This window comes from Durio zibethinus, chromosome 13, assembly GCF_047325235.1.
Source record: "Durio zibethinus cultivar Kanyao isolate XHJ-2024 chromosome 13, ASM4732523v1, whole genome shotgun sequence".
Taxonomy (NCBI): Eukaryota; Viridiplantae; Streptophyta; class Magnoliopsida; order Malvales; family Malvaceae; genus Durio; species Durio zibethinus.
The window spans coordinates 2222404-2237858 of record NC_143174.1 but is presented as its reverse complement, the minus strand read 5'-3'; the positions used below and the strand labels follow the sequence as shown (position 1 = coordinate 2237858).

Sequence of the window (15455 nt, the reverse complement as noted above, 5' to 3'; positions counted from 1 at the left end):
TACTAGTTTAATGGAGCATTAACGAGTCTTGAAATTAATATCAGACTTTAGCTTGAGGAACTATACAAGCATCATTTTTGAGCAACCCTCATTATCCATCTAATGGCTCAAACTGGCCCACCAAAGGAAATACAGAACGGATAGAAGAAAAAATTAAAAAGACCCTACTCCTTTCTTTTCTTCCTCCCATCTTGGCCCATATCATTCAAAGTGATAAATGGGTACTGGCAACAAATCACTCTCAAAGCTACCATCATGAGAATAAGTACGAAATACCTTATTTCTCTCGAGAAACAATATGTATTACTCTACAACAATGGCTACACTAACCTTTGACTAAAAGGACGAGAGAGATGCTATAGGTACACAGAGTAAATTGCATTTTTGCATCCTCTGCTAACCTATAATCAAATTAGTAGTAACTAAGTATAAAATGAAGTAAACCACATACAGCCTAATCGAACAACACAGTATAAAATAGTTCATTCCAAGTATCTGGCAATCCAGGAAGGCACCAATGGCTACAATCAGCTGACCGGTCCGGGTTAGCCCTCTGAGCAGGGCTTAAATCACCACTGTAAATTGAGGGGTGTCCATCTTTCCTAAGCTCAGAAAGCATGGTTATGTCCAACAAATATGCAGGAAAGTGCATCTCCCTAATAACTTCATCCACCACTCTCATCTGGTCAGGGTATGTGCCAGGGTATGTAGTTCCGGTCATTGGCGCTGTTTCCCCGTAACAGTTTTTCGTTGTTGTCACTGTTGCTCCAGCACTCCATTCACTTGGACTGTCAATAGAATAAACCAAAATCATTGAATTTTGGATAGCACCAAACTAATTAGCATTCCGTATTCATTGTGACACTAAATGGAGGATGAAATTAGTATATACATGATCAAAGAGGGCTTTAGGAATGTATGCAGCTATTTTCTTTATACAGATGAGTAATCAAAACATAAAAATATGCTCATTCATGCTTTTTGTGAGACACGTAGGCAATGATCCACCGAAAATTAGCAGTCTGGCAAGGTGTGCTCTCTGACGGCTATTTTACAGACGTTTACAGTGATATTTCTATGCATTGGATCAATTACCACCGACACAGAAAGTGGTTCAAAAGACACTTTCCTTAATGTTTCACGAGGTTACAGTTGTAAAAGAAGGCAGCAAAATCAACTAAATACATTATTAGTTATTGTACCATTGTTGAATACCAGAATACCTCAAGTAGATATTTTTTGCTACCAAATCCCTCTCACCAGCAGCTACAAAGTACTCTTACTATCTAGTCAATAAAAGTAATTTGACAAGCTCATGAAAGCTGTAATTGAGAACAAAATCGAGGGTAGTCTCCATACATCAACCATCTCTCATGTATTACCCATGATCTTCCCTCACTTTGTATAACAGATGACCAACACTGATCTTTGTACTAAACTTTTGGTAAGGGTAGTATTTTTTTTTTTTTAATTCTTTCATAACACAAGAATAACCCACAGTTCCTCACTGATTTTCTTATGCAGTCCCATTTAATTACTTTCCTGGGGTAACAGACCTGCATCATTTCTTCCCAGTTTTGAACTTTTTGGATAATGGTTCACAAATGTTTATAGTGAGGAACTACTGACAAGTCAATGACCGTACAGTTTCTTCCCTGCAGCGAAATTAATAGGCCAGACCGACAGAGAAACTGATAACAAAGTTCTGCAAGTTGTATGGTTTCATTTATTGTATGTTGCTTATATATAATTATAACTATTTCTGCAAGTTGCCACAGGCTTTTACCCTATTTTATCTTTAATCATATCAATTTCAGTTGGGATAACCTAAGCAGACAATGCTGAAATAAGGTGGGGCCTTACTGTCACCCCGTAAGCACAGCTCAGATTGGACCGAATTTTTAGTGCTTGGAGTCGCAATATTTTTCTACTCCAACACAACAATAATTTTTAATCAAAGCCCAGAGCTCCACTCCAAACAATTATTTCAGAGAGGGAGGGATGGAGGGAGAGTCTCTGGTTCTGTTGAGAAACTTACTCGTAATGGGTGGGGGAAATGGACTGGAAAAAGACTCTGGTTCTGGTTTTGTCGACATTGGTGTCAACCCAATTGGCCCATGTTCTCAGCCCTTTCTCCAAAGCAACCAAACGATCCATGTCCTGGTAATATGTACCCCCCGATTCAATCAAATCCCACCTGTCCAGATTTACCTCACACTTTTCAATGTCAATTAAACAAAAACAAATCCCATTTGATATCCAATTGAAAATTTCACACTAACATAAAAGAAATATACTAGAATTTTTTGCCTACCCTTGGAGAGATCCTTTATGACTCCACCAGTGGCCTGTGTTGAATAACAGCACGTCTGCCACTCGCCAGGCGTTTCCATTTCCAGCTATGTCCTCTAACTTTAGAACTCTCCGCCCTTGTACCACATCTATGTCTACCAAATATGGAGCTCTATAAAATGATATTGATAAACCATATTCCTGCATTTATTATTAAACAAAATGCAATCAATAATATTTTTTACTGCTTAAAAAGGAGATGGGGGAAAAAGGAGGGGTGTTAAAAGTTTCAACTTTCAAGTTTCAGATGATTGAAATTGCATTCTGTTGCACATGATGAATCCCACCATGGATAGAAAAAAGCTGACCATACTTAAATCATTTGTGACTTAATTGAAAGAATGCCAATTTATGTTGCTTTCAAATTCAATGCTAGTGCGAATGTATTTTGGGGGAAAAATCACTTTACTAGGTGCTTTTTCAGTGGCGACAATTTGCATGCCTTTGGTAAAATAATGTCTCACCCTCACTTTGGGTCCCTCAAATGTCAAATCCATCTCTTCACCTTGTCATGAACCCTTGTTTTTTAGCTAAAACCCTGCCGTAAGGACATAACCGAGACAGTGCTTGAAACAACTTTTTGACCATGAATTACAAAAGCTTAGAACAAGATTGGGCTGCAGCTATTGTAAGCTACTAATCAAAAGGAAAATTGGGGGCAGAGACAGTAATCCATCGAAACTACAAAACTTTCAAGGTAAGCCAAAATAAGTTGCTTCCAGCCTTCCACCAGCATACAATAACTTTCTTTTTCTATTTGAAGGTACTTTTTAAGAGATAAAGGAATTTGGAATAAAGTACAAACAAGGTTTCGTAAGACTCACAAGGAACTTGAAGGTGGAGAGAAGATCTCCTTTGCTCATCTGAGTCTGTGATTGGGGAGCTGAAGCTGAAATCATACAAATCAAAGACTCCCATTGGTTCCTTCCAAGGGAATCACCAACAAACATCACATTTTTCCCTCTCATTTTCGACAAAAACACAAGTCCATCGAACCTGAGATAAACATACGACAACAAAAATCATCACAATGTAAAAAAAAAAAAACGAAGAACTGGCATTGCATTAAAATGAAAAACTAGCAGCAGAACAATGTTTTCTGATACCTTGGGAGCTGACAATTGAGAGGCTGCCAACGATATTTGAGGTAATCAGAATCGGGTCTTCCATACATTTGGCAGTTGAATTCTGCATCTATGATTGGACAGTTAGAATATTGGTACAATGGGTAACTATCATCACGAACCCAAGTGCCTATAAACAATGCACAAGTACTTGGGTTTGTTTGGAACATTGGCCTTCTATGTTGGTGGTGGCCGTGGTGGTTCTTCATGCTCATTATCAGAGCTGAAGAAGCTGTGTCAGATTGAAACAAGGCTAGAAAAAGAAAGGTTAGACATGACTTGAAAAGATGACATGAAGGAGATTGGTGAGAAGAAAGAAAGGTCATTTTGCAGAGTCCAATTAGAGAAATGACAGTACACGAAAAGCCACAAAAAGAAAGTGGGGTTTTAGTTCCTGCTGAAGTTGTTATAAAAAACTGGAGCTTTTTGTTCTGTTGCGTGGTGCATGTGAAGGTAGCTGAGGAGCCTGAGAGGCTTTCACGTGAGCTTAAATGGAGCCTTCGCAACTTGGCGGTGGATTTCAATTTGTGTTGTTTGATTAAGACCCTTTGAAAAGAGTCTCAGGTTCCCTTAATTCTTATTGGGGAGTCCTGTTTGCCTGCAAGTTTATCTTGTCCCATTTCATGGGGTTTCCTAATTCCTCTCTCTTCTTTTTTCTTTGCGAAATTTTTTGGGTTATCACGTCATTTGGTTGTGATTAAATCATGGGCTTCTTGCTTAAAAATCGCCAAAAAATTGCAAATCTTAAAGAAAATAAAGAAAACGGCATTTACTAAATAAAGAGAAGGACTCCAGAAAGAGGCTTGTGGTCGGGGAATGGGGCCAACACCGCCGAACACCATATATTGGGATGGCCGACATAAGACTCCAACTTGGCGTGTGGCCTTGTTGTATATGTTTGGGGTCACAAAAGTGGATTCCTATTTAAATACGATTATTTATGTATTTATATTATGTAAAATTTTAAAATTTATATTATATTTTAAATAAAAATTATGTATAAAAATTTATATTGATATAAAAATATAAAAAATATATATTTAATTTTATTAAATTTATATAATAATTATTAAAATTTTAAATTATATTATATTTATATGTTATTTATGTTATATTATGATATTATATTTTAAATTATTATATTTATTTTTATGCTTCAAGGAGATGGATCCTTTAAGTAAAGTATTTTATGAACATTTTTAAAATTTAGAAAATAAAAAATTTTATAATTTTTTTGATAAAATTAATAAATTCATCAAAATTTTCAAAAATATCTTATTTATCAACGAAATTTATAAATTTATCGATAATTATATATTATAAATAAACACATAAAAAAAAATCGAATCCGTCACTTTTTCTTGTCGTTTATCTAGTTAATATAAAAGGAGTGGAATATTTGCTACCAATGCTTTGAACAAACGCAAGATTTTCTGCTTTCTATCCATGAAGGCAATTTCTTTATTTTTTTTTTTGGAAAAGCAAAATGTTCCTTGCTTTCCTTCATCCACAGGAATAGAACATCATTCAATTTTTTTTTAGTTTATTAAAACTTATGATGTAAGATTTATGTCTCATCATTGTTATTTTTTATAATAAATAATATATATTAACAGTATATTAAATATAATTTTTAAAAATAAAATAAAAATAATAAAACTATTTAATTTAAGTTTCGATCAAATAAAATTCAATTGGGCTTAGTCCAATATTAATAAAATGTTTTAAAAGGTGCATACATACCTTGAAACTTTTAGGGTTACTAAACTTATGGTGTTCATCCCATATCTCTTAAAATTGTTATGATTTTAACAAGTGATCTGTTTTGTTTTTGAAAAACCCTATACTATCATATAAAAATCCTAACCTTCATAAAAACTCCTCAAGCTTTCAATTTATATTGTTGAATTCAGCTCTGAGCAATCATGGAGGAATCAAGGTTATCAAAGAAATTTCAAGTTAATGTTGCTCATTTTTTTTTAAGAAAGGAAGTTCGATTCTATGATATCTACTCTCCCATATATATAGGTGGCGATTGAGCGTGATTGGATCAATTTGTATTTGAACTCAGATTATTTTAAATTTGAATTATTAGGAGACATCTCAAATTTGAATAATTTTGGATTTGGATTATTTTGATTAATTATAATTTAGTTTTTTGAAGTTAAAATTTGAATTTTTATGGATTTCGGATTGTATATATCTCAAGTTTAACTTATTACTATTTTAAGTTATTTCAAATTTGAATTTCGTCGTTTAGATTTTTTTTTCTACGTTCAAATCGTATCTAATTTAAATTATTTTTAATTCAAATTTTTAGGTTCGAATTCCGATCTTTTCTTTCTTTAATCAATTTAAACCTTTATGTATGTTTAGGTGTAGAGCAAGGTATATCCGTAAATTTGTGCAACACAAGCATGTATGTGGAATTCTAAATTTCACCTATGCAAAATATTTGTAGTTTTACTTAGTTTTTACATATCAATTAGACATATGCAAACATTGTTGAATTAAATATATTTTTTGAGATTATTAAAAAATGAATTTGATAATTGAAATTAAGAATTCAAACAAATTATGCTATTGTAATGAATTAAGTATATTCACGACTTTTGGACCATCAAAATTAAAATATAAAATACTTCTTCATTAACTCAATTTTTTTATATCCCAAAATTATGACTTTTTAAGAGATAGAGGGAATGTGAAATATTCAGTAATAGTTTTTTCCTTACCAAGTAAAGTGGCTTGATTAAATTAAGTAAAAATTTGATGATTCAAATGAATGCTTATACAATTAAGGGCCTTAGCATGCTTTATCTTACCATTTAAATATTGAATAATGACATTTATTTCTTTAGTTTCGCAAATTCATGAACTCTATTCATGGAGTTTATAAGGATAAATGAGGGGAAATGTGATCTAATTGTTTCCTTTACTCTTATGATAATGACCTTGGCATACACAGACAACACAAATAGAAATTGCTGGCAAAAGTCAGCTTTCTATTTTTCCTTGTAAAAGTTATTGACAAGAACTTGACTAAAACTCATAGCTTAGGGCAAGTAATATATTTTTATTATAAATGAGGTGAAAGTGTGAAGATTATAGATATTAAAATTTAAATATTAAATTATTAAATATCATATTTAAAAAAATAATTATATGAAATAACTGAATTAATATTTAAATTTTGTTTTAGAAGTTTTCATGTTTTAATATATGGTAAAATTTTCTTTCCCAAAATTATTTTGAGGATAAGATAGCAAGGTTTCTATAACATTAACATCATCATTAATGAAGGGAGAGGAAATGGGCTGTCATGACATGGACAGAAAGTCATAGGAGAAAATGAAATAGGCATTAGCCATCAAGAACCACCTAAGTAGCTGATTATGGACAAAATCCAAATGGGAAATGTTCAAAGAAATGTAACTTGTTCACAATCCATTGATATTATTTTTGACATGGCCATGGTTGATTTGACCACAAAGTTGGATCAATTGCTATGAAGAGTGGATATGCAAGGAAACTAGAAACACCTACTCAAAGAGGTAAAATACAAATTGAGGCCTCTCCTTCATATAGTTGCCACCCAAAAGTCCAATACCCATCAAACAGACATGAAAGAAGGAGATTCTCACTTTGAAAAGAAGGAAATGGATATGGTTATGGTTATGAATCATACATCCATACGGTTAATAAGGACAAAAGGATACTCAAAAGAGCTCCGCATTGTTATTTATCCTAAAAGGTAATGACATAAAATAGACCTTATCTGAGTTTGAGATGTTTTGTCCCACTTATACTCTGTACAGAAAATTTACACATCCATGAAGCAACATTTGGATGTTCTGCAGCCGGTCTGTGTTGACAGAATCAAAAAGACATTTAGGTTTCAACTGGCTCAACTCTTCCAAAGAGCAGCCTGGAAAATAGTTCACTCATCTAATTGCAGAAACTTTGGATACCCTCACCTTGCACTGACAGAAATCCTCCTGCGCTTATTGCACCTTGTACAACCACTATCACTGCATTTTCTTTCCTTAAAATTGGTACCCTCAACTGAGCACTCTGGATTGGCTTCACTGTTACATTGTTCATGGTCAATTTGAGTTGGTTGGTTTACCTGCAATTGAGAAGAGGTCAGGTATCTGGTGATGAGGATCAAAAGTAGAAATAAAATGAAAGAATACGTTTTATGAAATAATTAAATGCTTCAGAGTCAATGAAAGTACCACGACCACATTATGAACATGGTTTTCATTGCGACTAATACTCCTACCTGCATCAATCCTGCCAAAAATCAAAGCTGTTAATGACATATTTAGCAGCATTGCAGGCAGCAAGTTCGAACAGAGAATAGAACGCCATGCCAATTTGAGAAAAAAAAAGGAGGTTGCTCATATGAATGGACACAAGTAATGCTTTAACCCAGATGTTTCTAAAGTAGGATTGGAGGATTTCACTAGACTAATTTTCATTCACCTTCAAAGACATATCAAAAGTGGCACTGCTCAGAAATAAATAGATGGATAAATGGTGGCTACAATCTTCAGTTCAGCCTCAGTCATGGGTTTCCAGATGGGTAAGGATTTTCCTCATCTTGCAATTACACCCAACAAGCCAATGTTAATGAGGATATACTGAGAGAATGATGGTAAATTATCCACACAAACAGAAATGGCAACATGATGTACTAGTTCATAATTGACAAGATATGGTCTATACACTTTTAATTATCATTAATATGAAGATTCAAGCATAAAAGCAAATGCATAAAATAAATATAATATAGTATAACCTGAATTTCTAAAAATGGATATTAACTTTACAGTATCACATGCATACCAGAAATGGATATTTGCCGGATAAGAGTTGTCATTTATGATCTATTCCTCTCTAAAGGTGTAAAGACTGTGTAATCTTTCTCTTTTTCAAGTAACTCTAATACCCAAGGATGATTATCTAACAATATTTTCTTCCCACATATCACAATTACCTGAATTTAATGACTAAGATTTTTAAATAGATGATATATACATTGGAGACTTTCATCTGTATAACCTGGTTAAAAGTCTAAGCCAATAGTAATCACGAGTTTGCCCATCCTAAGGAAGAGTGAAGCTAGAGCTTTTTTTTTTTCACCATTCTTTTTCTCTTCTAAATAGAGTAAAAAAAGAGGTGAGACATACTCCAGTATTCCTTCATCCATAAATCTATTTTCCTCGACTTGTCCTGCTTGGAATACTTCAGAGACTGAACTGGAACCATCTACATCAACATTGTCACTGCTTTCAAATGCATCACTATGAAGTTCAAACTGGGAGCCTGAAAAATATTAATAAAAACATGAATTTGACTCACTGCAGTCATTAACTCTTGAACTAGGTGGCTAGGGAATTGGAAATACCAATTGATAGGTTTGATTCCACTAGAGGTCTCTTGAACAAAACCTTCTGGCACATGATGGCACCCTGGAAATCTAAAAATGTATAATCTACAAATTGTAATCTCTCAAAGGGCATCATCTTTGAAAATCCAAATGAAGTAGTCCACGTGTGCAGCACATTGGGAACAGCAGGTAATATCAGCCTCTGTACTCCTAATTCCATGAGCTTCTGAGGAAATCATGCAAAACAATGGTGAGAAATTTGACAGATGCAAGCACAATAAATGTTGGATAATATCTAATTCCAAAAATTTCATGCAATACATATTAGATGAAATCTTTTTCTGTAACCCCTGCTTTTAATTCCCCTTAATGGTTTTTTTTCTTTCCTTTTGGAATGCTATCTCCAAAGAATACATGGAAATAATCTATAGACCTTAAGTCTCTTTGTAAAACATGTAGTGCTATAAATTGTGAAGAATCAATTAAATATTAGCACCTAATTATCAAGTTAGACATCGTGGTAATTTGAAATGTTTTACATATTGTGATGCAATATAAAACGTGAAAGACCACAGAGCCTACATATAACATTTTTTAATTTTGATATCATATGCTTCATAAAGTTTGTAAATGCTACACTTTACTATTAAATCTTAGAATTAAATTATTTTGAGAATTGTTAATATATTTATTAGATCATAATGAAATTACAAGTCATTTATCCATTTGAACCTAATCAAAACTCTAAACCTTAACCCTCAATTTTACAATTTGACAATTGTTTCAGTTGGTAAAACAGTGTTTAGAACCCTAACCAATGTGAATTTAACCAATAGTGAACATAAAGCACTAGCAACAAAAGACCATACAAACACAATGTAACTAACCTTTTCAAGCTCAGTCATCAAAATGCGACACATTCCAAGTCGCCGGTATTGAAACCTGGTGCCAATAAAAGGTATTTCGGCCACCTTTTCTCCATGGACCCTTGAATAGGCAAATAGAAATTAAAACTACCATTATCAGCAAAGCAAACATACAAAACAGCCTAACCAAGATCTGCAGTCCTATACAGCTCACTCCAGTTAATTAGAGAATCTTACCTAGCATTAACAACAGTAATGAGTTCCTGTAGTCCTACACAGCTCACTACAGTTAATTAGGGAAGCTTACCTAACATTAGCAACGGTAATGAGTTCATCATGTCTTTCCAGAAGTATTGTGTAGAAGCCTTGGAAGTTTAGGCGGTTAAGTTCTGAGCTGCAAAATCCAAAACCACAGCAATCAAACTTTAAGCCATTTTCTTATATTAAACACACAAAATTCAAATAAATCATCACTAATAAGTAGCAGCAACAGAAGATTATGAAGCTCAAGTATCAACAGTAATTATCATGGCCCAAAGGCCTAGTGGCATAGACCTCAATAGGCTACTAGATTAACTATAAGGAGGAGTAATTCGGGTAATTTAATAGTAATCTTAAAATTTTAGCCAATCCAAACGGGTTCAGAAAGAAAGTTCAGTCCAAGATAAGGTTGGCCAGATTATCAAGATAAATCACACAAAGTAGATAAATCAGACTAAAATGCTTTAGGGACTGCAATAGTGGCATTCATAAAAATGTTTGATACTTGCAAATGAATCCACAGTTTGCAGCTATGATTTGCAGAAGAGTAACCAGCCCAATGCCTGATAAATACTAAAGTTATGAAGATGACATGAGAAAAATAAAAATTACCCACCTTCTACTGAATATAATATCTGCAACAAGATCTCTGCCAGTGTGAGGTTCTTTGACAGGCTCAAAACACTCATGCATGACAGCAAGTGCAATGCTAAGTCTGCTGTAACTCTCAACCATGGCTTCATTATCTGAAGCATCAAGATCATGGGTATCCAGCTGCATGTATTTTATTAGTGTCCATGTTAGATTGTCTGTTCCGACAGGAATTGGTCTCCCTAAAAGCTCATGAAGGCCCAAAAATATCTGCAGCAAAGCCACAACTATAAGCAACATTTTCAAGATGTACTATCATCCGTATGATATTACACTGCTCATGCACTACAAACTTTTAAGTTAGGCTGCTAGTGCAAAGAGGTGGGTATGACATAACATTTATGATCTAATCCTACCAAAATTACTAGTGACTAGATAATGAAGGCAAGAATTAGCTGTTATTCTCAGCTGCATGCAATTCAAATAATCTCTGCAGATAAATTTTCTAAATTGCAGAAGCACCCCCCAACAAATTATCGGTTCATCACTTAGATGACATTGTAAGAACTTTTACTGCAAAAGCCAGTTCCTTGCCATTGCGAGCACTTCACTACTTGAATTCTAAATATGCATATAAAAAGAATTAAAAGAGGTCATACTAGCTAAATCAAGAAAGAGAAATGAAAATTTTACTAGCTTTCCATTGTGAAGCACTTAAATAGTTAAGAGAGGATTGAAGATGCAAAACTACTTATGCCCAAAGTAAAAGGGTAGAAATAAGTCAGCAGTAGCTATAACTTGTTGATGGACAACAAAATTACAAAAATAAAGCTGAATGGAAGTACCTCTTCACACTTTTTGCTGCAAAACCAATTATCTTTTGCACATATTATCAACCTATCTGCCCCTCTACTGTGTATGCACCCAACATGATCTGCATCAAAAACACAAAAAAAAAGGCATAAGAAACTATCCAAATGTGCTTTTGATCAGTCAGCAAATGGTGAAAAGTAACCTACATTTATGCTGACACTGAGCACAAATGAGAACTCTGTCATCCACAATATTTGCACCATCTTCTTTAGGCTTGCTTTGACCACAAATTCCACAACAACATGATGGACAGAACCAGTCACCATCTGGAACACTCTACGACAGACAAAATTCCAACAGAAGAAATCAAAGATCTATAGGTTTTAAGAAAATGGAATAATAGTACTTCTCAATCAGAATGAACTGATAATAAAACAAAATAGATACCTCTAAACCAAGGCAACTTTTATGGAATGAGGATGGGCATTGATCGCATAAAATTAATTCACCCCCATAATGACAAACAGAACAAATGTTGTCGTTCTTGTCTTTTCGGCTATTGCTCCTCAACCGGCTACTCCGCTTTTTTTCAAACTTCTTCATCTTATTATTTTGTATCATTTGCAGCTGGCAGTCTAACAGAGACCTGCCATCTTCCAAGAAGATCTCAGCAGCTGGTCTGTGGTTACTGCTGCCAGCATGTGCTACAAACCCACAAAGGGTGTATACCTTGTCACAACAATTGCACTTAATTCCATCACGAGTTATCCGCCCTTCAACTTTCAACCTGTGTTCCTTCCTCCAGCAATGTACTTTCGACCTTGGCAAAATAACATTGTTATCTATCAACCAAGACAACACAGTTCGTGGATTCTGATGTAATGGACTAGGAGTTACAACCTGCTGCACTCTTTTGGTTGATCGTAATACATGTTTATGTTGAGTACCTTTGAGATTCTCCCTTAATTTGATCAATGCGGCAGGTGACTTTCCACTTTTCAATCTTGCGATGCTAGCGTTTATAATGGGTAAGTCAGCTTGCCTTTTAACCAAGTCAGACGCAATATATGATAAATTATACTTTCTCTTCCCTTTAGGATTTCGAGTTCTTTGACCTACTCTACTTTGCTCAACAAGATTTCTTATCTCCAATTTCGAATAGGACTTTCTGCACCAATTTTCAGATTCAGCATTTGATGGCACCGACCTTCTCTGGATATCCATATTAGAAAGTGCAGAAGAAAGCTTCTCAATTGCTAGCTGACCATCAGCCTCCCCAACAACATTAATTTTCTCCGTAGATCTAGATGGAGAAGCATTATCTTCAGAAACTCCACCTTCTTTTATACAGATTTTGCAGGCTTCTCGAAGTGAGTGGTATGTCCTTCCTCTTGGTGAAGTGTAGCACAAATAGCGCCTTCCATTGCTACTTGCATAGTGAAACGACCAACCCAGCCATGAGAGATGCTTTTTTGCCTTTAGTGTCATATCACTTCTCCTAGAATGGCACTTACGAATCTCATCCAATTCAACCTTAGACCAGTCCAAAACAGCTTGAGGGCAATATTCTGGTTCAACATATTGATCTTTGGCGTTTGGTTCAACATGTACATCTTTGGTGTTTGAACAAATAAGCTTCCTGGAGTGATTCGTCAAATCTAAACACAGCTTATAAAGAGAGTAATAACAATCCCCAGCAGGTGAGATGTAACGGAATCGTACAATATGTTTGTCTCGCTTAGACTCAATTTTCCATCCCTGATATAGAAGATGCTTCCTAACATCAGTTATCAGAGCATTGTCATTTTTCTTACCAGCAAAAGCATATTTGTTAATGGCATTGGGGCATGATTCAGCTTTAGAAACAAGGTCAGGGCCAGCAGTCATCCATGTTGCAGTTGCATCAAGTCTTGAATGTCTGGCCCTCCTTTCGGCCTTATCTGTATCAGTTCTGGAAAATCCTTCATTGCTAGTAACAGAACTGATGCAGGAAATTCCATTTGCAACAGAAGGTGAGACCAACAAAGCATCAGGTAAAACACAGATCGCTTGATCAAGACAGGACCCATTGCATTCGGCCAAAATATTGGTATCATCCTTTGAGATATGCATCAACTGACCCATAGTAGATTTCTCTGGAACTGACTGAATGCTAGCTGAGTTTGGACTCAACGAAGTACCGTTAATTGGATTCTCAACTGGTACAAGAGCAACAGTGTCAGCTAAATCTGCATCAGAACTCATATTAACATCTGCATCTGGTATAGAAGGCTCCAGTTGTGACTTGGATTCTGGTTGGGAGGACCCAGGAAGGCCTAATACCCTGATAAAATGATTCACAATGATTTCATGGTTATCTTTTATTACCTCCAGCACCAATTCTTTCCACAAAGAAAAACAAGAAAAAGTCCACTCTCTAACATTTTGAAAACCCTTCTTCTCCCGTAAATCATACCATAGTTGCTTCACAGAAACAGAAATGTACCACTCTTGCTCATATTGTTCAATCAACTGAAGAAACAACCAGGTTCCACGTTGGTGCCAGTCCTCTTCAAAGTCATCCCAATCTTGAGTAATCCGTAAGTTGCCAATATCAGCAATCATTTCATCACCCAAATCAGGGAAGAAAACTCTCCTCTTCTCTGAACCATCTTCATGGTCAAAAATCACACCTTCCCACCAAGCCTCGTTATAACATACATCCACGCAAAGTCCATAGCAAAGATTCCATTTGCTAAACTCTAGTTTAGGTGGCAATTGCCTTATAGACCCCCGATAGTTACAATGATTCTCACAGGGACAACCAATACCATCTATAACAGGTGAAACACCCACAATGTCAACGAGATTATCAGAACTATCATCAACAAGAAGATGATCATACTTGACGTGACACCCTTGCGTATCCCATGCAATAACAGTTCCTTGATGCCATGAACCCTGAAACCCCTCTTCCACACTCCTTACCTACAAAATTTCAACTTTCATATGCAAAGAACTAAAACTTCAAATCCATCAAATATTCATATTTAAAAAAAGTAAGTGATCAACCAATGACTCGAAATTTTGAAAAAACTTCTAATTTAACATTGCATGGCTACTAAATAGACCCCAAACCAGGCATGTATGCACATTACTAAAGGGATAAAGCAATGTAGCTCTAATTACACTGATTAACAGGATGGGAAACTTTCAGCATAAGCAAAACCAAAATAAATAAATAATACCAAGTTCTAAAAAAAAAAAAAAAGAAAAAAAGAAAAAATACCCATATTAAGAAAATAAGACCCAAGGAAATTTCAACCCAGAACCTGAAATCCAAAAAAACCAACAAGAGAGAAACCCACCAAAAAAAGCATAATTAAAGAAAAACTCATAAAAAACCAATCGGCAATAACCACATTACCTCAACTTTTTCATTAACATCAAGTTTCTTCTTTTCACACATTTTCTTACGTTTCCTTTTCCTCAAAACAGTGCCTTTGTCTTCTACAACACCAACCACCGCCATTGGAGAGCCCCCAAAAGTGAAAATTTGATACCCGTTTAACTTAAGTACGTTATCAAGCGGTGCCAAGAGAGCAATATAGAGAGAGGAAAAAAATTGAAAATCGCAATAAAAATAACAGCTTTCTTCGACTCCTTCTCACAATAGTTATTTTTTTCTTTCTCTTCTATCGATACTTTCTCACCAAGAAACAGCTCTTTATACTGTATTACTCCCTTCTTGTTTCTTAGAAACTAAACCTTCTTTTGCATGCAATATTACCCGTCCATCAAGTAGGACCCATCCAGCAACGGCTGTGATTTGTTATTCCCTGTTTTACATTGTACAAAAACGAAGATTTTGTCTGTCGTCTCATCTTATGAAAATTAATTTTAATTTATAATTTAAAATTACTTTAATTTTTTACCCTGTATGTTAAAAGGTTGGAGCTTTCTAAAGCTATGTGATTATTATTTTGTACGGTCTGAATATAAAGCAGTTTTTTTACCCTTTCTGTTGAGTAATTTCTTAAATAGAAAAAGATTGATCTATGGTAAACTATGAAA

At 34.8% G+C, this 15455-nt stretch overlaps 2 protein-coding genes across 3 annotated transcripts; both read right to left on the bottom strand.

Annotated features, from left to right (window-relative positions):
- Positions 1 to 6: 6 nt before the first annotated feature.
- LOC111303746 (protein PMR5-like) lies at positions 7 to 4026 on the bottom strand. The gene is made up of 5 exons (XM_022900165.2): positions 3459 to 4026; positions 3177 to 3348; positions 2315 to 2493; positions 2039 to 2197; positions 7 to 788 (listed from the first exon to the last, which is right to left on the bottom strand). The coding sequence occupies exons 1-5, from the start codon at positions 3800 to 3802 to the stop codon at positions 455 to 457; spliced, it is 1188 nt and encodes a 395-aa protein (XP_022755900.1). The 5' UTR covers positions 3803 to 4026; the 3' UTR covers positions 7 to 454.
- Positions 4027 to 7120: 3094 nt separating this feature from the next.
- Positions 7121 to 15081, bottom strand: LOC111303744 (uncharacterized). Of its 2 annotated transcripts, XR_016327002.1 has the most exons (13): positions 14809 to 15081; positions 11850 to 14369; positions 11609 to 11738; positions 11435 to 11523; positions 10615 to 10859; positions 10045 to 10131; positions 9759 to 9858; positions 8890 to 9097; positions 8672 to 8807; positions 7965 to 8081; positions 7715 to 7772; positions 7454 to 7605; positions 7121 to 7341 (listed from the first exon to the last, which is right to left on the bottom strand). XR_016327002.1 is itself a non-coding variant. In XM_089742648.1 (12 exons), exons 1-12 carry the CDS (start codon positions 14911 to 14913, stop codon positions 7251 to 7253), a joined length of 3921 nt encoding a protein of 1306 aa, XP_089598774.1. In that variant the 5' UTR covers positions 14914 to 15081; the 3' UTR covers positions 7121 to 7250. The 2 variants fall into 2 exon arrangements, 1 of the variants encoding a protein (XP_089598774.1); XM_089742648.1 differs by lacking the exon at positions 7965 to 8081.
- Positions 15082 to 15455: the final 374 nt, after the last annotated feature.